Below are 24,140 nucleotides of genomic sequence, written 5' to 3' on the forward strand. Positions count from 1 at the left end.
TATATAAAATAAATAAGATATACTAAATTGTCTAAATACCATTAATAACAGTAGTAATAAATGCACGGAAAGCACCCAGCACAGTGCCTGGCACTTACTTGGTAAACACTTTGGGGACAGCCCACGGTGGCATCCCAGAATGTAGCAGTTGGGAAAAGAATTGGGAGTGACTTTCAGGGAAGGGACTTCCTGAAAACTGGAAGCAGGAGGAGACTGGAGGCTTAAAGTGGGGAATCACAGGTACCACAGGGAGGGAGGGCAGGGAGAGGGCTGGACAAGCTTGAGCGGATTCCAAAAGGGTGCTTGGCAGAAGGTTTGGGAACCACTTCTGTGGAAGCAGCATCACTGTGGCTAAAAAAGAAAATGTCCAGATATGGGCAGGACTGTGTCCTGGCCACCGTCAAGGGCCGCCCTGATAAAGGCCTGGGAACGGGGAGGGCTTTGCTCCTGCAGGATCCGTCCGCCTGCGGAGGTCTGCCTGTCTTCTCTCCACACCTCCAGTTTTGGTTCAAAACCCCCCATATAAGGACCACACAAAATCTACATCTGCCGAGCTTTGTCCCCAGGGCTTAGGAACCGGAGGGCTGAGCCACCCGGAAAGCGGGTGCCTGCTGATACGGCCTGAGAATGCATGCCTTTGTCACAGTTTCTACCCCAGCCAAGTTAGAACAAGTGCAGGCTTCCCTCCAGAGAGATCTCGGGTTAAAATGTAAACCAGGGTAGGAGGGCCAGGCTGCCCAGCCTCTCTCAAGCCTGGCTATGCCAGGAAGAGATGCAAAATTCACCAAGGGATCAAGGAACTGGGCCCAGTTGAAGGAACTGTTGGGCAAGTAAATGGTCTGAGCCTGGCAGAGGCCAGGCTGAAAACAACACACATTTTTTTCTCTTGTGGTTTCTAAGACCAGAAGCCCCCAGTCAGCTTCATGGGTGCGTCAGAAGGTTTGCAGGGCTGGTTCCTACCGGAAGCTGAGGGGACACGTCGCTTCCTCGCCTTCTCCAGCCCCAGAGGTGGCTGCCCACCCACCCCCACCCCGTGCCTCCGGACCCCTCCCCTCATCACCACAGCCCCTGGCTTCTGACCTCACATCTCCTGCTTCTTCCTCTGACCTTTCTTGACTCCTTCTTCTTCTTCTTCTTCTTCTTCTTCTTCTTCTTCTTCTTCTTCTTCTTCTTCTTCTTCTTCTTCTTCTTTTTTTAAAGATTTTATTTATTTATTTGACAGGCAGAGATCACAAGCAGGCAGAGAGAGGAGGAAGCAGGCTCCCCTCGGAGCAGAGAGCCCAATGTGGGGCTCTATCCCAGGACTCCGGGATCATGACCTGAGCCAAAGGCAGAGGAGAGGCTTTAACCCACTGAGCCACCCAGGCGCCCCTTGCCTCCCTCTTCTAAGGACACTTGTAATTAAATTGAACCCACCTGGTTAAGCCCGGCTAATCTCCCCATCTCAGGATCCTTAACTTAATCACATCTGAAAAGTCCCTTTTGCCATGTAAAGTGAACGGTCACAAATTGCAGGGTTTAGGATCTGGATATTTGGGAGGGGGGGAATCATTATTCCGCCATCCACATACCTTCTCCCAAATTCTGAGAAACACAGAAGAAGGGGCAAATAGCTTTGAGCTGAACCCCAGATTCTTCTCTACCCCCAACTTTAATGGCCTTGAATTAGCTTCTCACCCCCGCCCCCACTCCAACCCGGGCGTCTGTAAAGATGTTGGATTCTCACGCTCTTCCACAGGTCTGGAAATGACAACTAACACATTTGGAGCCGTTACTCTCTGCTCATAATATAGTCCCTCATGGATTTTCCAGCATTACTGTCCCTGGAAATAGCCAGGGCTCCTGCCTCAGGACCTCTGTTCTGTGGTTCCCCGTGCCTGGAAGGTCCTTCTCTCAGATACCCACATGCTTCCTTCCCCAGCCTCCTTCAAACCCCTGTTCAATGATTCCTTTCTCAGTGACTGTGTTCCCTGAGCACCGCATTTCAAGTCCCCACCTCCGTACTCCCTGTCCCCATCCCAGGGCGTCAGTGTCATTGTTCCCAGCTTGTCCTCCCCCTCCAGCAGGTGGTCGTCCGTCTGTTTCAGCCATTTGTCTATCCCCAGCTCCTACAGAGGCCCTGGCACATGGTAGATGCTCTGTTAATGTTTTGTTGAGCAAATCACTAAATACCCAAACCCCCAAACTTTGAGCCCATGATGCATAAAAACCCACAAGGTCAATCCGAGTCCAGCTTCCCGGACCAGTGAGATAGCTGAAGTGGACAAAGGTCAGGGGTAGCCTCTAGGCAAGCGTGAAGGAGCCGGGCTAAGATGGGAGCCCAGAGCCCACCCTGAGAACCTACCGCATGCTGGAAGGGGTTCCTATTCGCCAACAAACCTGAGCTCCCCAATGTGAGTTCTCTCCTCTGCCCTCCTTTTTTTTTTTTTTTTTTGCAAAATGCCTCTTGGGGAAGAGGAACAAATGAGTCAGGGCAGTGTCCAGAATGACCTTCTGCACAACGACACAGGTTTTGTCCAGAAGGTGCCCAGGTTTACCCAAGCCTGGCCAGCAACCAGCACACTGACCCGAGCGGCAAAGTTGCATGAGCTCCCTGTCCCGGGAAGCTCGGTTACGGCATCTCACTGGCCCCGGTGAGGGTGACACATAACAGGTGTCGCGTGCCCCACCTTTGGTGAATTTGGCTGAAAGGCTGCTTTCCTACTGCCTCAGGGATGAGGGAGTCCTGAACAAGGAGCCTCTGCACAGGTCTACCGCTTACATGCTGTGTGACTTGGGGCAAGTTTCTCAACCTCTCTGTGCCTCCGTGTATTCAGTGATAATATGGACAGAAGGGGGAATAAGAGCACCTCCCTAATAGGATGCTCGGGCCGAATGAATGTGCTGACGCATGCCACGCACTTGGTGTGAGCTCGGCACACTCTAGTGTCTGGGGAAAAGTAGCAGATGTAACCCCTGCTGGCTGCGCGCTGGGGCCAGGGGGATGGTCAGCGCCTGTTGCTCAGCCATGCTTGCCCAAGTGGGAGGCCACTGGTGGCCCATCCCCAGAGCCCGGCGAGGGATCAGACTGTCAGGCTTACTTTGAATGGATGGTGACAAGAGCTCTGGTTGCTGCCCTGCGTCTCACGGGCACCAGACTCTGTCCCTGCAGGGGGACGCACAACGATGTCACCTTTACCCAAGAAAGACTGAACGTGGCTGGAGCCCTTGAGATTGGGTCCCAGCGCCAGCCGTGCAAATAGGGTCACACGCCAGCCAGTCGCTTAGAGAAAAGACACCGCGTCGAGCTCCAGAAGACTAGGTACCCGGTTGGTTTGCTTGGGTTTTGTTTTAAAGTTCTTACTTATTTGAGATAAAGAATGTGAGTGAGCAGGAGAGGATGAGCAGGGTGAGGGGCAGAGGAAGGAACAGGCTGAGCAGAGCAGAGAGCCCCACGCGGGGCTCGATCCCAGGACCCTGGGATCATGACCTGAGCCAAAGGCGGAGGCTTAACCCACTGAGCCACCCGGGGTCCCAGTCCCCAGTTTGTGAACTTGCTCCTTCTGTTGATTACCCCTGGAGTCTTCAGAATGCGTTTGACTTCTCAGTCTCTCCAACATTTAAATGGATCAGCAAGGAGACTAGAGATGTCGGGTCTTACAAAATTCGTGGGTATCTTCCGATGCGGAGGGGGAAGCTTCCTCTTTTCTCTGCAGCAAGTGGCAGGTGTCTGGGAACCATCCTCTCTCGCATTCTCTGTGCAGTTTCTCAGGCTGAACCCTTCCCGCAGGTCTCCTTAATCTCCTCCCACCTTCAAACTCCGCTGGAGGTCAATGCCTTGCAGAGCTGCTTTTTCTTTTTTAAAGATTTTATCTTTTGGGGCGCCTGGGTGGCTCAGTGGGCTAAAGCCTCTGCCTTAGGCTCAGGTCATGATCCCCAGGTCCTGGGATCGAGCCCCACATCGGGCTCTCTGCTCAGCGGGGAGCCTGCTTCCTCCTCTCTCTCTCAGCCTGCCTCTCTGCCTGCTTGTGATCTCTGTCAAATATATTTAAAAAAAAAATCTTTAAAAGATTTTATTTGTTTGAGAGAGAGAGAGCACAAGCAGGGGGCAAGGGCAGAGGGAGAGGGAGAAGGCACCCCGACATGGGGCTCCATCCTAGGACCCCAGGATCCTAACCTGAGCCGAAAGCAGATGCTTAACCCACTGAACCACCCCGGAGCCCCAAGCTGCTTCTTTATCTTCTTTCCTCCACCTTCTTCAAAGCTAATTTGTTATTCTCTCTGTAGCCTCCTGCTAAGCCCCATTTTAGTAGTACCGCCTGGTGACTAAAAACATGGGTTTTAGAATCAGACATGCCTTATCCCTGCCTTGTACTAGCTGTGTAACTTAGGACTGCTTACTCTACCTCTCTGAATCTCAGTGTCCTTATCTGTAAAACAGAAATAATACCTCTGGAAGGATTGTGCGTGGAAGGAGCTTAGCACAGGGCCTGGCACAGAGCCCACATGGAACACAACGTGCACTCTTAACCTGACGTTGACATCCCTTCTGGGAGGAAGAATCCCTTTGTCTTCCTGCTGGACTGTGAATGTATGTCACACATCTGTGTGTCCCCTAAAGCTTCTGGCACACAATAGGGATCCAGGAATGGTTGAATTCTCTAGAAAGCCATTTTCAAAGAAAGGCACAGCTGGTACGCCTGGTGCTCCTGGGACAAAATAGCTCCAAGAATAAAGTATGGTGCTCACCGCTGGCCTGCCCACCCTGCCCCGGGAGGGGCCCTGCCCAGGGAGGGGTGTGGTGCGAGGGAAGGAGGTGCACTGCAAACTCAGCGAGATTTGATTGTGAATCTTGCCTGCTGCCTTGAGCTGTGTGACCTGGGACAAATTACATAACCTCTCTGAGACTCAGAGATAATGGGGCTAATCCTTCCTTGACTGGCTGGTGCTTCTGCTACTATTCCTATAGTTACCGCTGGGCCTGGCAGATGCCTTCACATCCCTTCTTTCCTTTTACCCCATCAGCTCTGTCCGGCCCGGGCAGCCCTCTTTCCTCCCCTCTCCCTTTATGACTCATTTGCAAGGTGATCTTCATTTTTCCTGAATGCTCAAGCTACAAGAACTCATTCTCAAAGAACGGGAACCTGACACCTTTGCCCTTGCTTGGTGGGGAGGTGGCCTGAAATTCCCAGGCAGGACTCGGGCAGCAGCGGTGGGGATGGCCCAGAGCCTTTTTCCTCCCGTCCTCCCCTGCCTGGGACCGGAACTTGGTGACCAGAGTGACTCCTGGCTGCAGCTTGGCCCAGAGGGCCCCCACTGAGTTCTTCTTTTGTGATGGGAACGTGGCCTGGTTCCCTGGGAATGCAGCTCAGGATCCCTTTCCCAATTATGCAGCTTGGCAGGCAGAGGTTGGGCACAGGGAGACCGGTCAAGGAGCCTCTTTGTCCTGGGGACTGGTCAAGCTGCCAGGCACCTCGGGCTGCTGAGATGCCCTCCCACGAAAGGCAGGAAAGGCAGCAGGGCTGGGCCAGGCACCTCTGACACCGCACCTTCCAGGGCCACAAGGCAAGCTCGATGGCCATGCAGGGGTCTTAGATGATGATCCCTATAGAATTTCTGGGATTCAGCTGGAACGGGACAAGGGAAGGCTTGGCGATCACTTGGAACCCTTTGCTCTGCCTCAGCGAGGACAGCACCATTTTTTCTTTCCTTTTTTTCTTCAATGTTATTCAAAGCATTGTCTTCACATTAGGTTCACAGAGACCCCAGTCCGGGTCTCAGCCAGGCGGGGTGCTCGAATGAACAGAGCTGTGACTGTCCACCCCGCCTCGGAAATCCCTGCTGGCTTTGGTCAACCCAGGGTGCTGGTGGGAGGGAAGACAGCAGCTGCCCAAAAGGAGGGAGGCTTGGGGCTCTCAGCCCTGCTGACTTCTGCCTGGGAACACCAGGGAATGCTGAAACCTCAGACTCCATCAGGACATTTTTTTTTAAGATTTTATGTATTTATTTGAAGCAGACAAAGATTACAAGTAGGCAGAGAGACAGGCAGAGAGAGAGGAAGGGAAGCAGGCTCCCTGCTGAGCAGAGATTCCTGATGCAGGGCTCGATCCCAGGTCCCTGGGATCATGACCTGAGCCGAAGGCAGAGGCTTTAACCCACTGAGCCACCTGGGTGCCCCAGGAAATGTTGATAGAGTCACCTTCTCGGGTCAGAATGGAGGTCACATTTAGCCTGGCCTCCTCTCCATGTTGCTGGCAAGTCGTGTGCGTACGGATCCTCCAGAAAGTTGCTCGAACTCATCCTCTCCCCCTTGGCGCCAACTGTGGACTAGGAATTTCCCCAAATTGATACAGGACATTAGTCAAACTTTTTAACTTGCCAGAAAGTCATGCTACCAATAGTTATTAAGCACCTGTTCAGTTCCCTAACAAGAACTTTGGTTCAGGGAGTTTATACTCCACTGGGGGAGACAGGGAGCCAACAAGAAAGCGAAACAATACTATTAGAGAATGTGAGGTAATGTCATCCATCCATGGGAAGAAACGTCCTCAAGGAACCAAGCATGGGGCTTAAGACTAGCTGGGTAACGGGGCGCCTGGGTGGCTCAGTGGGTTAAGCCGCTGCCTTCGGCTCAGGTCATGATCTCAGAGTCCGGGGATCGAGTCCCGCATCGGGCTCTCTGCTCAGCAGGGAGCCTGCTTCCCTCTCTCTCTCTCTCTCTCTGCCTCTCCATCTACTTGTGATCTCTCTCTGTCAAATAAATAAATAAAAAATATTAAAAAAAAAAGACTAGCTGGGTAACAGAAGGACATTTTATATAGAATAGTTAAGGAAATCCTCACTGAGGAGGTGGCATGTGAGTAAAGAAGTAGCCACACCGAAGAGACCGAAGGAAGAGTTGTTTCAGGCATGGAAAACAGCAAGTACAAAGGCCCTGTGGCAGAATGTGCTTGGTGTGGGTGAAAAATAGTACAGAAGCTATGGAGGGTTGGTGAGCCAAGAAAAAAGATAGGAGAAAGGCAGGAGCCAATCCAATCTGGTGGGGCTTGAGGCCACAGCAAAGGAGTTTGGAATTTATGCTAAGAGTGGTGGAAAGGTATTGACGGGTGTCGGAAATTCCTATTACAAAGTAATGTGGCCAGTGACAAGGCTCTCTATAAGGCACCTGTGCAGTGTAAGGAAGAATGTAATAAATAAACACCCATATATTGTTTGGTTTTACCTGGTTTGGAACTTAACGTAAATGGAAACATGCTGCATTTGCTTCTCTGTTCAATGTCCCGTTGGTCAGAATGGGCCACATGGGTGCCCATGGCGATAGGTGACTCCTATTCTCAGCTATGTGCTAATCCACAGGAGAAAGCTATCATGGCTTATCCTTTCCGGGTGCATGGCCTTATTTGATTTTCTAATGTTGAGCCAAGCCTACATTCTTGGGATAAACCCAACTGGATTGTAATGGATTATGTACTTCTCTTTTTAAAAATTAATTTATTTATTTAAATTCAATTCACATATACATAACATATATTATCATATGCTATATAGTATTTATTATATACTATACATAATCTACTAATAGTATATGTAGTATATTATTAGTTCCAGAGGTACATTCATCAGTTACATGTAACACCCAGTGCTCATTACATCACGTGCTCTCTTTAATGCCAGTCACCCAGTTACCCCATCCCCAACCCCTCTCCCTTCCAGCAACCCTCAGTTTGTTTCGTATGGTTAAGAGTATCTTACGGTTTGTCTCCCTCTCTGATTTTTGTCTTGTTTTATTTTTCCCTCCCTTTCCCTATGCTCCTCTATTTTGCTTCTTAAATTCGACATATGGATGAGATCATATGATACTGGTCTTTCTCTGATTGACTTATTTCGCTCAGCATAATACCTTCCAGTTCCATCCATGTCATTGCAAATGGCAAAATTTCATTTTTGTGATGGCTGAGTCGTATTCCATTATATTATATATACCGCATCTTCCTTATCCTTTCGTCTTTCAGTGGACATCTGGGCTCTTTCCATAGTTTGACTATTGTGGGCCTTGCTGCTATAAACATTCAGGTGCACGTGGCCTTCGGATCACTACATTTTTATCTTTAGGGTAAATACCCAGTAGTGCGATTGCTGGGTCGGAAGGTAGCTCTGTTTTTAACTTTTCGAGGAACCTCCATGCTGTTTTCCAGAGTGGCTGCACCAGCTTGCATTCCCACCAACAGTGTAGGAGGGTTCCCTTTTCTCCGCATCCTCACCAGCATCTGTCCTTTCCTGACGTGTTACTTTTTGGCCATTCTGACTGGTGTGAGGTGGTATCGCATTGTGGTTCTGATTTGGATTTCCCTGATGCCGACTGATGTGGAGCATTTTTTTCATGGGTCTGTTGGCCACTTGGAATGTCCTTGAAGATATGTCTGTTCATGTCTTCTGCCCATTTCTGGACTGGATTATTTGTTCTTTGGGTGTTGAGTTTGATAAGTTCTTTATAGATTTTGGATACCAGCCCTTTATCTGATAAGGCCTCTGCAAATATCTTCTCCCATTCCATAGGCTGTCTTTGGGTTTTGCTGATTGTTTCCTTTGTTGTGCAAAGCTTTTTATCTTGTCCCAATAGTTCATTTTTGCTTCTGTTTCCCTTGCCTTTGGCAACGTGTCCAGCAAGAAGTTGCTTGCTGTGGAGGTCACGGGAGGTTGCTGCCTGTGTTCTCCTCTAGGAAGTGGGTGCATTCCTTTCTCACATTGTTGGATTCTATTTGCTGGCATTTTGTTTAGGATTTTTGTCTGTGTGCAGACAGATCAGATTGGCCCGTCATTTTCCTTTCTTGCCTTGTCCTTGTTTGGTTTGGTATCAAGATGATACACTCCTCATCAAATGATTTGGGGGAATGTTTCCTCTTCTTTTAAGCCTCAGGGGCACCTGTGGAAGATGGATGAAACCACAGAAAGTTCTGGTAAACACAGCTACCAGACTGTCATCCTTCTGTGGCCCCACTTTTTGGTACAGAATCTTGGCTTCTTCTGATACAACTTTTCTTACTATGTGTCCCAACCACACAGCCCAACCTATGCCCCCCCAACCCCTGCCCAAAAAAAAAACAAAGAAAACACATTCCTCCCCCATGAGCCCCTCACATGGAAATGCTCACAGCTTACTTAGAAAGCTGTGTTTCTGTTTTTTTACAGGTGGGTCCTTAACTCAAGAGTTTAGCATGAAGAGTTGTTTTCAAGCCAGGTAACAACAGTTACCTCTCTTAACTAGAGTACCTCTCTTAACTAGTTAAGACTAGTTAACTAGTTAACCACTGTTCTTGAAAATCCAGGTATAGGATCACTCACTTATCCCTTAGGGCCGCCCGGAACCTGAGCTATGATGCATCCAGCCAGAGGTGGGTCTAGCAGAGCAGGGACCCCAGTCTGCCCGCCAAGGCTCCTCTGTTTTAGGGATGTGTTGGAAACTATGTGGTCCAAATCCTCTAGAACAAAATTAGCTTCTTTCCATATTTTTGAAAGGGAAAGAACACCTTACTAAATATAACATGGGTCAACAAGCCAGAAATGAGAGAAACAGCCAGCAGCTGCAGCTGGGGGCTGGGTCCCACACTCTGGGGAGCCCCCCCGGGGTCCCAGACTCCAGAGAGAGAGGGCAGAATCGATGGGAATCGATGGACAAGTTTAAACGAACCCTGGGCACATGACCCTGCCACGAGCCCCAAAACACCAAAACCTTCATTTCATTTTTTTTATTCTAAAAGCAACACATACATGTTTCTGTTTCCAGTTCTTACTCTCCCAGTAAGAAAAAGAAAATAAAAATCACTGTAATCCCGGCGCACAGAAAACAACTAAGACGACCATGGAATGCATAATTTGAGTGTTTTGAAATTTAATATGAAATATTAACTAGTGTTTCTCAGCCTTCCCCCTCCCAGTATTGTCCCCTAAAGAGTCTTTTTAGACATCGTTTTTGTAATCCCCCCACTTCACCCCTGCCCCCATGAAATTTTAAGAGTGCAGGTATCCTGTGTGTCTGTTAATGTATTGTGGCGGGCCACAAACCATTGTAATGCATAAGACTATTTTTATACCATCCCCAAGAATGAATTTTTGCCCCTACCCCATGGGTGGTCGCACCCCATTAGGAATGCAAGCTTTTTTTTTTTTTTTAAGATTTTATTTATTTGACAGACAGAGATCACAAGTAGGCAGAGAGGCAGGCAGAGAGAGAGAGGGAGGCAGGCTCCCTGCTGAGCAGAGAGCCCGATGTGTGGGGCTCGATCCCTGGGATCATGTCCTGAGCTCAAGGCAGAGGCTTTAACCCACTGAGCCACCCAGGTGCCCCGGAATGCAAGCTTTAAATAATATTAAAGAACAAACCTTCCTAGAAGAACTTACTATGTGCTGGTCACATATAATTCTAAGTATTTTATGTAAGTTTTCTTGTTCACTTATCATAACTCCCCTATGGATGAATACCAGAAGGCTTTTGTCTCCATTTTTGTAGTTGTGGAAGCTGAGGCACAGAGAGGTTGAGTAACTTGCCTAAAGGCACACAGCTGGGAAAGTCCAGAGTGAGGACGTGAGCTAGGCAGCCTGGTTCTGAAGTTCACGTAGAACCACCAAGTTATGGTACCTTGCAGCACCTTCTGATTGTAACAAGTCCAAAATACAGAAACAGAGTAACAGGTACACCTCCCAAGCCCTCTCTCTTCTCTGAAGCAATTCATTGCTAAATTTGGAATGTGTCCCTTGTCCGAGATTTTTACATGTGTGTTTGTACATACGAAAATCTTTTTTCTCTTACTTATTTTAACATAAGGAGGATTATCTGGTCTTCCTTCCTATGTATTCGTGTGTACAGATCTGTATATAGAATTCTTAAAAAATTAGAATCACACTGAACATACTGGTTTTTGGTTTTATTGTTTGTTTGTTTGACTTTAAAATCTATCCTAAGCCGGCTTGAAACCATAGTTTAACAAGTACGTGTACTGTATTTCATTTAACCAGATTCAGATTATGGGCTTCTTAAATAATTTCTATTTTCTCACTGCTACAAAGCTACGATGAATATCCTTGGCATGTACCTAATTCTTAGAAGTTGGAATTACAAAGCCAAAGGGTATAAGCATTTTTGAAACTTCTGATCCATCAATGGCAGCACTTCCCATCCGGAAAAATTGTATGAAATCGCTTATCCCAGCACCATTGCCCACACCGGATATTACTGCCTGTTTTCCATCACTGACCATTTAACAGGCCCAAATGTATGAATCCTGACATTTTCATCTCTGTCAGTGACTCTCCTCTAGGGCCTGTTTTACTCATATGACAGGTAAGGCAAAGCTTGGGTGGAGCGAGCAGGAAGGGTAGAAGGTTCCAGTGGCCCCAGTCGCCAGTTAAGAGAACACACCATCAGCCTCCCAGGGACAAGGCCTCCCTGTTGGGCCCCTAGCAGGTGCTCAGGCATGGGCTTTTTCATCTCCTGCTTCCCTCCCCAGCCTTGGGCTGCACCTCCACACCCCTAAGCCATCTTTCTCCTCTTGCCTTGTCTTCGATCCATTCCACAAAACTGCTAAACCACTCATCCTTTCCTGTGCTGGCTATGAGTGATATTTGGGAAACAGATACCCTCATTGGGTTTTGTAGGCTTTTCAGCTGACCCCCAGCAACTTGTCTGCAGTGGGATGGAATCCTTGTTCAGTGCCCTACTGCCTACACATACATGTTGACACATGAGTGTACATGTATAGTAGGGATGCACGTCTGCACATAGCATAGCACAGTCTGGGTGCAGACCCTATTATGTGAAGTGGGGCTTCTCTCTCTCACAGAGACTTTCCACAGCCCCTCCAGCCCGAGTGATGACACCCACCTACCAAGCGCCACAGTTTCTAGACTTTCTTCCCACTTTGTCATTATTCCTTGCAGACCTTTTTCCTGCTGGCCAGGAAGCCCCACTAACCCTTCGCTTGCTCACCGGTGTCCCTCCAGTGCCTAATGCCTCTTAGCAGATGCGCAGGAAATATCTGTGGCGTGAAGAAGGAAGAAAGAACAGACCTCAAGCTGACAAAGGATATTATCCCAAATATATTTAGAGTATTTTTTAACAAAGTGGGCACTTTCAGATTGAGCCCGTTGTTTGATGAGAAAATATCTCTGCAGCATTGGATTTCAAGTGGCCTGGTTAGCCGTCCCTCTGGAAAGATCGGAAGGAATGCAGCATTGAAAATAGGACCTTGCCCATCCAAACATCTGTCAGGCTTTGCTATTCTGCAAAGGTCACTGTCCTGGGAATAATATATTGAAGAGCAGTTAGCCCGGAAGGGCCCCGCTCGCTGGTCCTCCTGGCCCCTGGAGGTGTTCTGAGCTAAACCTTCAGGTGACTTGTTCATCTGGCTCATTCTCCCAGCCCACACATGGTCGTAGGATCCCCAGACGGTGGGCTGCTCCCTTGAGCACAAGGTCTCTGAGTCGCTTCATGGGAAGAGGGTTTCTCGTCCAGCTGGGCACCGCAGCTAAGATGGGAAACAGGGAGGCTTCTGCCCCTTTAAGAAAAGCAAAACTCCATGTGGCTGGAGGGAGACTAGTCTCCCAGATGGCTTCAGGTGGCCTCTGTTCATTTCATTCAGTGATGTTTCAGCCGACATATCTGGAGCCCCGCTTTGTTCCAGGCACAGAGATGTGTCATGGCAAGAGAGACACTGGGCACGGTAGCCACTGGTGGCCTGTAGCAGCCCACAAAAGGGGAAGCTGGGGGTGACGGGGGTACGCAGAGAACTGCAGAAATGCTGGAGGGGGCTGTGCAGAGAAAGGCGAGGTGAGAGATGAGGGCGAGAGGCGGTCACACGCATGACTCCAGGAGCCCAGATTTTCTACTGCAGGAGATGGGGAGCCGTGAAGGGTGGGGACCAGCCCCTAGGCTGTGTGCGCCGGGATGTATCCCTGACCGATGCCCGTCGCCCAGGCCATTTGGGCTACTGACCACGGCTCATGCACGCCGTCATTGGCGCTCCTCGCTGGACCTCGTGCCCGCTGAGACTGCCCTGCACTTCCTTAAATTCCACAAAATGTTTTTAGGACCCGGAGTGCTGACCTCTCTGGTCTCCTGCATGGAAAGGTCTGGCTTTTCCTTTTCGGGTGGGGTGGGCGGACCAGCCCTCCTTCTGCAGGCTCACAGAAGGAGCCGAGCGCGGCACATAAGACATCTGGAATGCATCAGCGGCCCGGCCGGAGCCCACAGCTCGGTCCTGCTCCATAACTCCTTCAGGAGGACAGGCGCTGGGTTCACAAAAGCATCCGGAATCCGAACTGATCCTCCTCTCTCTCTCTGCTTTCCTTCCAGACCTCTCGGCCGCAGCTGTCCACACAGGATGCCTCAAATTTGCTGGAAACCGTCCCTCGGGAGGTCAGCCGCTGTTTCTTTAGGGCGGCACTAGGGATTTCGTTCCGTGCATTGAAGGGGTTTTTGTTGTTCCTGCTGCTGCTGCTGCTGCTGCTGTTCCCATTTGTTTATTTTCTTTCTCTGCACCGGGCCTCGCCCCGCTCCCACTGGCATGATGGCCCAGTCGAAGGCCAACGGCTCCCACTATGCACTGACCGCCATCGGCCTGGGGATGCTGGTTCTTGGGGTCATCATGGCCATGTGGAACCTGGTGCCTGGGTTCAGCGCCCACGAAAAGCCGACCGCTCATGGGAACAACAAGACGGAGATAGGCAGCGGCATTCTCAAGAGCAAGACCTTCTCCGTGGCCTACGTGCTGGTCGGGGCTGGGGTGATGCTTCTGCTGCTCTCCATCTGCCTGAGCATCCGGGACAAGAGGAAGCAGCGGCAGGGCGAGGAGATGGCCCATGTCCAGCACCAGCGGGGGGTCGAGCCGCATGCCCCGGAGGAAGACAGGTGAGGCCGGGCCGACCGCCCTCGGACCAGGGGATCGATACATGCACGCAAACACACACACACACACACACACACACACACATTCCTAGGGGTCACTGATGAGATTATTTTAGTCTAGGACACGCTGCCTTCCCACTGTCCCCCACTGAGGCTCTGAAAAGCAGTTTACAATTTTCCAAGTAACTTTATAATTCTATAGTTTCCCCAGTAATGCGGTATGAATGGATGACAAGTGTATCAAGATTCTGACACCCGCCGGGAAGCTACACAGGGCCCAGGACAGCCAGAGTCTCCAGATGGGCTGTGTGTGCATGCTTTGTATTGAAAAGGTTGGGAAGCAGTGTTCTATTTGAACAAAAATGCCACAAACATGTTTATGAGATAAGCGGTACATCAGGGAACACATGATGAAGGTTGACATCCCTACTAGAAGAAGCCCTTGCAAAGGAATGTGACAGATGAGCACACCAGTAGGAAAATGGATAAAGGATACAAGGAAGCATCTCATAGAATGTTCAGACAGTAGATGTTCCACCTCATTAGTCACGAAATGCAAACAAGGAAAGGTGTCATCATTCTTTGCCTGTCTTCATGGCCAGGACAGGCAGCCCCTGGTGTTGGAGAGCTGTAGGGAAATGGGTCACTGATGGGGGCGGTGACTGACACAGCCTTTCTGAAGAGGCAGTGGGAGGAGGTATTGAAGATGTGTGTCCCTCTCCATTCCATTCCTAAGAGTTTACCCTTGGGAGGAAAAATCATGCAAGTACAAAGGAGTCTGTGCCCTTAGGTTTATCAGAACATTGCTTAGGACAGCAAAAAATGAGCAAGCGACCTAAATATCCATCATTCGGGCGAAATTACGGCACGCCTCCTTGGTGGCATTCTGCACAGCCATAGCTGACCTATATTTGCTATCGTGGGACCATATGCTCCACGGTGGGAAATGGAGGTAGCACCACAGCATCTTTGGGAAGGTCTTAATCACATCAAATGTTGCAGCTGTGGGATTAGAGAGAGGTCTGGAAAGATGTACAACAGCGTGTTAACAGTGCCTGTCTCCAGGTGGAAGGAGATGGGATGGTGTTCTGAGGTTTTTCGGCATTGTTTAGATTTTCTGCAACTTTGTCATCTTTCTAGCGGGGAGGGAGTTGTTTTTAGTTTGGAAAAACGAAACCCATTTTCTGATAATAAAAGATCTTGCATGCATATTCTAGAAGACTTAAGAAATACAGAAAAGAACAAAGAAGGAAAATCAGTCATCCCTAATTACCCACCCTAGCCATGAGCACATGCGTGCCCAAATGAAGTGAGAGGAAGGCTGGGACACACAGGAAGGGGCTGATGTTGGCCGTTATCACCCTACAGGTTCAAGTGCAGAGTCCTGGACTATGACTAATAGCACTATTCCCTGCACATGTGTAAAAACAAAACCAAAAAATCACCCTGACTTACTGGTTTTCTCTTTCAACAGTCAAAGGAGACTATGTCTGAGGATAAGACCTTTGAGCCTTACAGTGAATTTGGAGATAAAATTACAGAATAACTTGAAATACTTACAAATTTTATAGCAGAAATTCCTTCTCTCCCTGGGAACAACCACTTTGCTTCAGGCTGGCAGCTGGTTCATGTGTATTTATGTAGCCTTTGGCCAAAGGACCAAGCTTGGCACCAGAGCAGCCCACCCGGCATGTGGTTAAGGATGAGGCTTAAAAGCAAAGGGGGTTTCACACTTCCTTGTGTTAACATTTCCGGACCGTCCAGTGTAGTCATTGAGGGTGGCGTTTAGTTCCTGATCTCCCACTTCCCAAGTATATGACCAAGTCATATAACCTTGACATAACCATTTACCCATCCATAAAATGGGTATAAAAATAGTACCTAACTCATTGTGTTGTTAGGAAGATGAGACTGGTTGATCTGTGTCAGAGTACTTAGCAGAGTACCCAACTCCTTGCACACAGTTGAAGTGTTAGCTTTGGTTACTTCTGGGACCCACTGGTTGTTTCCAAGTCCGGTATATGAGGACCCGGGGCTGACACAGGATCCAGAGTTCATCCCTGGTGATTTCAGATACGGCGGAGCGCCTGCTAACACTCTCTGTTGGTGCTTGTTGCCTTGCAGCCAGGAGGAGGAGGAGGAGGCCTCCTCCAGGTACTACGTCCCCAGTTATGAGGAAGTGATGAACACCAACTACTCGGAACCGAGGGAAGTGGACCAGAACCCCAGGATGAGCATCTCTCTCCCCTCCTATGAGTCCTTGACTGGGCCTGACGAAACGAGCCCCACGGCTGCCAGGGCCAACGCAGAGACCAGCCCGGGGCATCCGCCCGACAGGCAGAACTCCAAGTTGGCCAAACGCCTAAAGCCACTGAAGGTTCGGAGGATTAAATCCGAAAAGCTTCACCTTAAAGACTTCAGGATCAACCTGCCGGACAAGAACGTCCCTCCTCCCTCCATCGAGCCTCTGACTCCGCCACCACAGTACGACGAAGTCCAGGAGAAGGCTTCTGATGCCAGGCCACCTGACTGACGGCACCATTCAGGTGTGTCCCTCCTGTCGCTCACTCTCCACACCACGGACCCCCAGTGAAGCCACTTCAGCTGCAGTGGAGAAGCGGAGGGGCCAAACGTACACACACTGATGTGGATGGGGGCAGGGGGTGTGGGGAGGGGCGGGGGGTATCCGGTCACTAGGGACTGACGGACGTCCGTGGGACCTCACGTGGCAGGTGCACTGGGAGGAGCTTCTGCCTCAGATCTGGGATGTGGGCCCCGTTGGGGGCACGGGGTACGCACCTTCCCTGTCGTTTCTCCCCAACTCTGAGTTCTTGGTGACAACACATCTCTTTCAAATCCGGAAAGGACGCCAGCAGCTGGTTTAGGTTGTGATTTTGTTTTGCTTCCACTAGGACTGTTTTGTTTCAAAAAGAAAACAAGATAGGCCTTCGCTTTCTTCACCGGAGTCCTGCCTGAGCTGTGGGCAGGAGATGTGACTCAGCTTTCTAGAAAGGACGCGGGGCTGTCCCGTAAATGAAGCGAAACAAGAGGCTGATCGATGGTGTGGGGGTGAGGCCCCCTGACGCTGTTCAGAACCCCTGAAGCATAGAGACTCTGATCTTAGGCATTACCGGGCCTCGGGCCCTCCCAGAACCAGCTGCTCCAGGGGCGAAAAAGGAGAGCTGTATGAGATATTTTATCCCTTCTAAAATGCCGTGCAAGTGAGCTTTTTATAATAAAATATTTTATATGTAGTACCTTTGGGCGCTGAGTTACTGTAGCAGCTCTTCCAATACTGACTTGCTTAGGACAAATATCCCTGATGGTCTTGATTGCTGCTGATCTGCACAAAACACTTTCCATTGCCAGGCGCTGTGAGTACTTCACACGTGTTAGCCCATTTCATCTGTATCCTGGTATCACTGCCATTTTGTAGGTTAGCTCCCAGAGGCTTAGGTTCAAGTGCCCCATGTCACATCGCTAGCAAGCAGCCGGCCTGGAGCCTGAGCCCCGTCTGGCTCCAGGGCCTGAGGTCTTTAAACGCACTACTGTGCCATTCAATGTCAAGAGCTTTTCTAGACTTCGAAGGAGGACCTGTGCTTCCCAAGAGCCGGGGCTGCCCTGTCGACCCATGTGCCCAACAGACCATGGTGGCCCTTTAGACAGTAGCTCCTACCCTCCTAAACGCCCTCCCAGCATCCCCCTCCTGAGACCCAGCCCAGCGAGAGTGACGGGGGCTGTATGCTCAGAAAGGCCAGATGAGCGTGTCCTCATGCAGGGGGCCCAGTGCCTGTCTGTGGAACTGGGGGAAAGCAGTTCAGCTAATGAGGATGCCCAGGGGATTGCTGACTGCTGAGGCTGTGACGTCTGGGACCAGGGTCTTGACCGTGGAGTGGGAGTCTGGGAAGTGCCTGAATCGGGGGGTGCCTTCCTGGTACTGGTGAGCATGATGTAGAGTCTGCATGGCTGGGAGAAGAGTGAATTCTGAGGCCCTGGATGTTTCCTAAAAGCTCCTAAGTAGACAAGGGGCCGCAGGTAGGGAGGGAAATCACCTCTTTATCTCGGGATTGGCAGCAGGGCCTAAATTCCCACCTTTGCTTTCCTTATGCAAATCCATCTATTAGGAGGAAACTGCCTGTGGCTAAGACCCCAGGGGCCTGATCTCCTCACAGCCCACTCCTCAGCCCTGCTTTGGCTCTCCATGTATCTGGGAGCTGGGTTTGTTCTTCTGTGAGTCTTTATGCTTCCTGGTGGGAAGGCAAAACAGGAGGAAAAAGAAAAGGAGACTAGCAGGGCACCTGGGCTGCTCAGCTGGTTAAGCCTCCGACTCCTGACTTCAGCTCCGGTCGTGATCTCAGGGTGATGAGAGCGAGCCCCAAGCAGAGGCCAGAGTAGAGCAGGGAGTTAGCCCCCACCCCCTCTAAAATAAATAAATAAATCTTTAAAGAAGAAAAGGAGAATAGCAAGTTTACAAATGTCAGAAAGGGCCCTTAATCTGGGCTCTGGTAAATCATCTTGCCAGAGAATCTGCCCAGCCTACACCCTCCTCGGGGGAAGAAAGGTTTTGGGGCTTGTAGTGGGAGGAATGGTAACCCCCTAAAAGATACCAAGACCTAATTCCTAGGACCTGTGGAAGATACCTTACAAGGTAAAGGTTTTGCAGGTGTGATTGAATTAAGGGTTTTGAGACAAGGTTATCCTGGAATCTTCCGGTGAATTCCATATGCCATCCACAAGTGCATTTGCAAGTGAGAGCTGGGGGACAGCACACACAGAGAAAAGGAGGAAGCAGTGTGACCACGGACACAGAGGCTAGACTGGTGCGTCTGCAAGCCAGGGACAGCCAGCAGCCCTGGAGCTGGAGGAGGCAAGGGAATTGCTCCCTTCGCATCCAAGGGAGCGGCAACCTTGACTGTGGCCCAGCTGATGCCAGTTTTGGACTTCCCGCTTCCAGAACCATGAAAAGATACATTTCTATTATTTTAGGCTGACAAGTCTGTGGGAATTTGTTGCATGCAGCATATAGAGCATGGTTCACCTTTGTCTACAAGAGCTCAGAGAGAATGTTAGCTGGGAATGTTGGCTGTGGGCTGGAGACCTGAACAGTGACGAGGCAAAAAAAAAAAAAAAAATTCATCTGCAATATTAAGTTAAAACCACCTGTCAAAGCAGGGGACCACCTTCCCCTCAAAATTCCCCAAGGCACGCTCATCCTGTTTGCTCCTTGGTCCAGATCAGGGCCCTCTCTCTTTTGACTCAAAAAAAAGAAAAAGGTGGGGAGGTAGCTAAAAGCCAGAATAAAGCCCCTAGTCCTTTCCTCTCCATCATGTTACTGTTCTTAAAGTAAACATAAAAGGACAGAAATACGGGAGAAAATTAAAGAAACCACCCACTTGTTCTGGAGCCTAAATAGCCCCAGAGCCAAGAAAGAGCAGAGGAAAAATTCCAGCTGGCACTCCCAACCCGCCCAAGGGGAGGCACCGCAGCATCCATATTGGTGTCACGTGAGCACTAGCCATCTGACCCAGGAGAACCAATCAGAAGCTGAGCTGGGCTAGGCCCTGCCCGCTTAGGAATTGGTCCTGCAGTGAATGGAGACGTCATTGGGTGGTGGAGTCTCAGGGATTAGTGGGCGGTTTGGGCGCCATGGTGATGGGCCACAGGTGAGCAAAGCAGATAGATTTCTGGTCCGTGGTCTTTCCGTGGGAAGCCCAGCCCAGCCCAGCCCTTGGGTTCTTTAAGAGATGCTTTGTCCCCCGGAAAACCCCCTTTTGAGATCTGATCCTAAATTTAGCCTTAGTCCTTGAAGACAGGCAAGGCCTTTGCATCATCAACAGTGCTGAGCACATAGTGGCCGCTCCACCTAACCCTGGTTTTTGTTTTTGTTTTGTTTTTGTTTTTTTGTTTGTTTGTTTGTTAGGTTCCCCCCCCCACTTTTCTCAGACCGGTTACAGTTCTGACAAAGGGGAGCCACAAAAGATCATTGAGGCAAAAGGGCGCTCTCTTCCTCAGTTCACCAGATGGCAACTCCAGTCATGGATAGTGGACAAGTCAGTCCATTTTGTTTGCTCTCCAGCCTAATACCAGATTTTTGGTACCTTTAGAACAGAGTGGCTTGTCCTAAGAAAGGGAATGTTAGGAGGCCACGGCTTTCAGGATTTAGAGACAGTCTCCCTTGTTGATTCCCAAGTTTGTTTCCCTGGACTTTAATGAGTGGAAGTGAAAAAGTCCCTGATTAAATTCATTTGGAAATCCACAAGTGAAACAACACATTTTTACTAAGCATCTACTATGTGCCACATGCGATACTGATCAGCTGCAAACAAATGGACCAAGTCCCTCTTGACACCAAGGCTAGATTCTGGGTGCAGAGAAACAGACAATAAACAAAGAAGTAAATACTTAAGCCATAATGTCAGAAAATGAGCATTCCTGTAAAGAAAGATGAGACACTAGAGCATTGCCGGTGGGTGATTAGAAAAGTCTCTGGGGAAGTAACATTGGAGAAAAGTGGGTAGTGAGGTACATGGAGATCTGGGTGCAGAGAATTCTAGAAAGCATCTCACATGCTTATGCACGTTATGAATCTCCAAGCAGATATTGCAGGATCTACTACTCCCCAAACCAATTTGGCCGCACTACCTTTCTTTCCCACAAAGGCTCTTCCATGGTCCTTTTTCACTGGAATACCCCATAAGGAATGGTGATTGAGCCAAACCCAGAAATCCTACAGGGGGAGAATCAGGCCCAGAACAGACAAGAGACATGTCCAAAGTCCTACAGCTCATGGGCAAAGCGGTCCATTAGCTTCCTTGTTGTGTGGCATTCAGGTCAAAGATCACCAGTGAGGGCCCCAGCAAAAGATCACAAAGATCACAAGATGGCCCAGAACCTGACACCTCGGAGGAGAACCAACTTCACATGGGAGGAAGGCAGGCAGACGAATGACACGCTGATACAAACCAACCAGCCCCCAGATACAATGTCTGACAACACATTCTTAGCTCCTGGTGACAATGGTAAACATTCACACAAATGCCAGAACCGAACATCTTCACCTTAGATCAGTGGTTCTCCACCAGGATTGACTTTGCTGCCCAGAAGCCATTTGGAATACAACAGTGGTGGGGGTGGGGAGGTTCGCTGCTTCGGGCATCTAGTGGGGCTGGAGTGCTACTAAATATCCTACAATACAGAGGGCATTACCTACAACAGAGTTATCCTGCCCCGAATGTCAATAGTCCAAAGTTGACAAATCCTTCCCTAGATAAAGGAAGATCCATTCTCTTGGGCAGTGGGGGCTCTGGGGATAGAGCCTGGCCACCCTATGTCAGTGCCATCAAAAACCAAGAAAACTTCAAATCGTCAAACCTCATCCCTGGAGACCAACCCGAGTGTGGTATTTATGATTTTCCTTTAAAAAACAACAACAACAACAACAACAAACCTGTCATTTTTACAAAGACCATTTTCCTATCCCGCCCCAATCCAGAACTATAAATCTAATTCCTCATGGCATGATCTAAACAGATCTCTCCTCCTTTTCTCCATCCTCAGTCCCTGCTCTGTGCATTAAAACTCTCCATCAGAATTTATTAACTGTCATTTAAAGGATGTGGGAAAGATAATAGTCAGTAGTATTTACAAACTCAAATAGATTTCAAGAAAGTTTAGGTTACTTAAAAGCATACTAATGAAGGCTTCATTTCAAAATAATACAACTACAATATAATTTGAGAAGCAAAACTTGTGGCCTGATCTTCTGGGATGTAAATCTTCTCAGGGAAAAAAAAAAATCAGTGTCGGTGATATAGCATGCTTCTCAGGGATAAGCTGGGCTCAGTACTGTATAAAATTTGAAAGGTGCATGGAAACTTTTTTTTCAGAATTTATTTATTTACTTATTTATTTATTATTTCATAGAGAGCACAAGCAGGGGGAGCAGCAGGCAGAGGGAGAGAGAGAAACGGGATCCCCACTGACCAGGGAGCATGATGTGGGGCTCGGTCCCAGGGTCCCAGGATCATAACCTGATCTGAGGGCAGACCCTCAAACCAACTGAGCCACCCAGTCACCCTGCATGGAAACTTTAAACCCAAGAATATTCTTACTATTTATCCTCAAGATGTCTTATTTTAAATATTTTTTTTTAAAGATTCTATTTATTTGTCAGAGAGAGAGAAGGAGAACACAAGTAGGCAGAGTGGCAGGCAGAGTCAGAGAGAGAAGCAGGCTCCCCACTGAGCAAGGAACCCAATGAGAGACTCGATCCCAGGTCCCTAGGATCATGACCTGAGCCAAAGGCAGGTGCTTAACCAACCGAGCTACCCAGGGACCCCAAGATGTCTTATTTTAAGAAATCATCTTGGCGGTTGGGTCCAGCCAAGAAAAATTATTAGCACCTACTTTAACAAAACACAAAAGAGGGAAAGATGATGCAACAGTGTGATAGCAGCTAGACAAGCTGTAAAATATGTGTTTATAAGAGAAAGTGTGTGAATACTTGATATAAGCAACCGAATAAATACATTTGCCTTTTACTTCAACTTGAAAAACTGAACCAATAAAATAAAATAAAAAGCTGCGCTTTTTTTGTTTCTGACATAGTAGTTGCCTTTTTAAAAATCAAATTCGATGTACTAGTTCACAAATCGACTTTTCAAATAGGCAAGGACACACCACTCTAGCACTTGCCAATGGTAAATTCACTCCAGCTCCAGGTGGGTTGTTTTAAATCAATACAGATCCAGCAGAAGAAGGGATAGGGGAGAAGCTGTGAGCCAAAACTTTAATGACTTTCCAAGGTAATGCTAAGTTTATGGAAAACATCCATTCAATCGATCAAAATGGCAAAGGAATGGGACCCCAAAAAAGCTGACTGCTCTATGGGATAAAACTTGATTTTGATGTTTGTTTCCTAAGTTAAAAAAAAAAAAAATCAAGGCATAACGTTTTCTCATTGGCCTGAAAGCAATAAAAATTGCCCATTAATCTTCCCTTAGGCCAATAATAGAACAGTCTCAAGGGGAAAAATAGGAGCCAGAAATAAGACTGGAGGGGAAATGTAGAACGCCAAACGTAGGAACAGACTGTTCCACCATTGTATTTTGTGTGTACTTGAATTCTCAGATGTGTACATTTTTATACATCCTTTCATTGAAGAAACATTAGATTAAAAGGAATATGCAAGTCACGGTTTCTCACCTCTGGCACGATTAAGACTTGGGGCGGATGACGTTGGTGTGGGATGGGGAGCGCGCTGTCCTACACATTTAAGATGTTTAGCAGCATCCCTGGCCTCTCCCAACTAGAGGACAGTTGCCTCTCCCATGTGTGACAATCAAAAAGATCTCCAGACATTGTCACAAGTCCCCTGAGATGCAAAATATGTCTGAGAACCAAAGCTTGAAGTCTAGTAGGAAAAAATGCAGGATGGGAAATTGGAAAAAAAAAATATTATCGCTCAGGTGGTAGTTTCCTTGTTAGTAAAATGTGGATGTTGACAATCACCTTGGGTCACAAGACTGGGAGAGTTGAATGAGTCAGCTTATGTGAAAATGCCACAAAAAGTAGAGTCTTGAGCAGGAATGGTTCCAGAACTCATCTTGTCCAACTTCCTTGTACAGAGAAGGAAAACTAAGACAAAGATGTTTACCTAAAGTATCACCCCAAGGTGATACAAAAATGGATGGTTATAATTAAATATTGTGTGGTTTCCACCTGGAAAGACAAAGGACACAGAGCCCATCTCAGCAGACCCCTGAGATTACATAGTGTGAACATCAACCCAAATAATGGCTTTGATGGGCTGCAACACATCTACAGTTTTTGTTTTTGTTTTTGTTTTTGTTTAAGATTTATCCATTCATTTTAGAGAGGGGAAGAGAGAGAGAGAGCGTGGGGCGAGGAGCAAAGTGAGAGAATCTCAGACTCCCCACTGAGCACAGAGCCCCGCACAGGGCTCAATCCCATGACCCTGACATCATAACCTGAGCTGAAATCAAGAACCGGGTGCCCAAGTGACTGAGCCACCCAGGTGCCCCTACAGATTTTTGAGTCAAAGATTCCTAATGATATTTTTAAAAACCCATCAGTCACTTTGACAGTTGCTTCTTACTTTGAATATTGACACATAGAAAGAAAAAAGAAAACCAATCCTTTATTTTTGCCTCTCCTGAACAAACCCTATTTTATGATGAACATAAACAAATAGTTGATGAAGGAAGACCCTTCTTCCTCAAAGAATTCTAGCTAATATTTA

The 24,140-nt window shown here is 48.5% G+C and overlaps 1 protein-coding gene across 2 annotated transcripts in view; it reads left to right on the plus strand.

Annotated features, from left to right (window-relative positions):
* Nucleotides 1–16,655, plus strand: part of TMEM51 (transmembrane protein 51) — a 53,348-nt gene extending 36,693 nt beyond the window's left edge. Inside the window, exons 1-3 of one of the 2 annotated variants that reach the window (XM_032863471.1) lie at nt 9,199–9,217; nt 13,328–13,882; nt 16,004–16,655. In XM_032863471.1, coding sequence (XP_032719362.1) covers nt 13,539–13,882; nt 16,004–16,412 — 753 coding nt within the window. In that variant the 5' untranslated portion in view covers nt 9,199–9,217; nt 13,328–13,538 and the 3' untranslated portion in view covers nt 16,413–16,655. Of the gene's footprint in view, nt 1–9,198; nt 9,218–13,327; nt 13,883–16,003 lie in introns of those variants that run through there. The other variant, XM_032863470.1, reaches the window with a different exon arrangement.
* Nucleotides 16,656–24,140: the final 7,485 nt, after the last annotated feature.

Source organism: Lontra canadensis, unplaced genomic scaffold (assembly GCF_010015895.1).
Source record: "Lontra canadensis isolate GAN:19392208 unplaced genomic scaffold, GSC_riverotter_1.0 scaffold25, whole genome shotgun sequence".
In the NCBI taxonomy this organism is placed as follows: Eukaryota; Metazoa; Chordata; class Mammalia; order Carnivora; family Mustelidae; genus Lontra; species Lontra canadensis.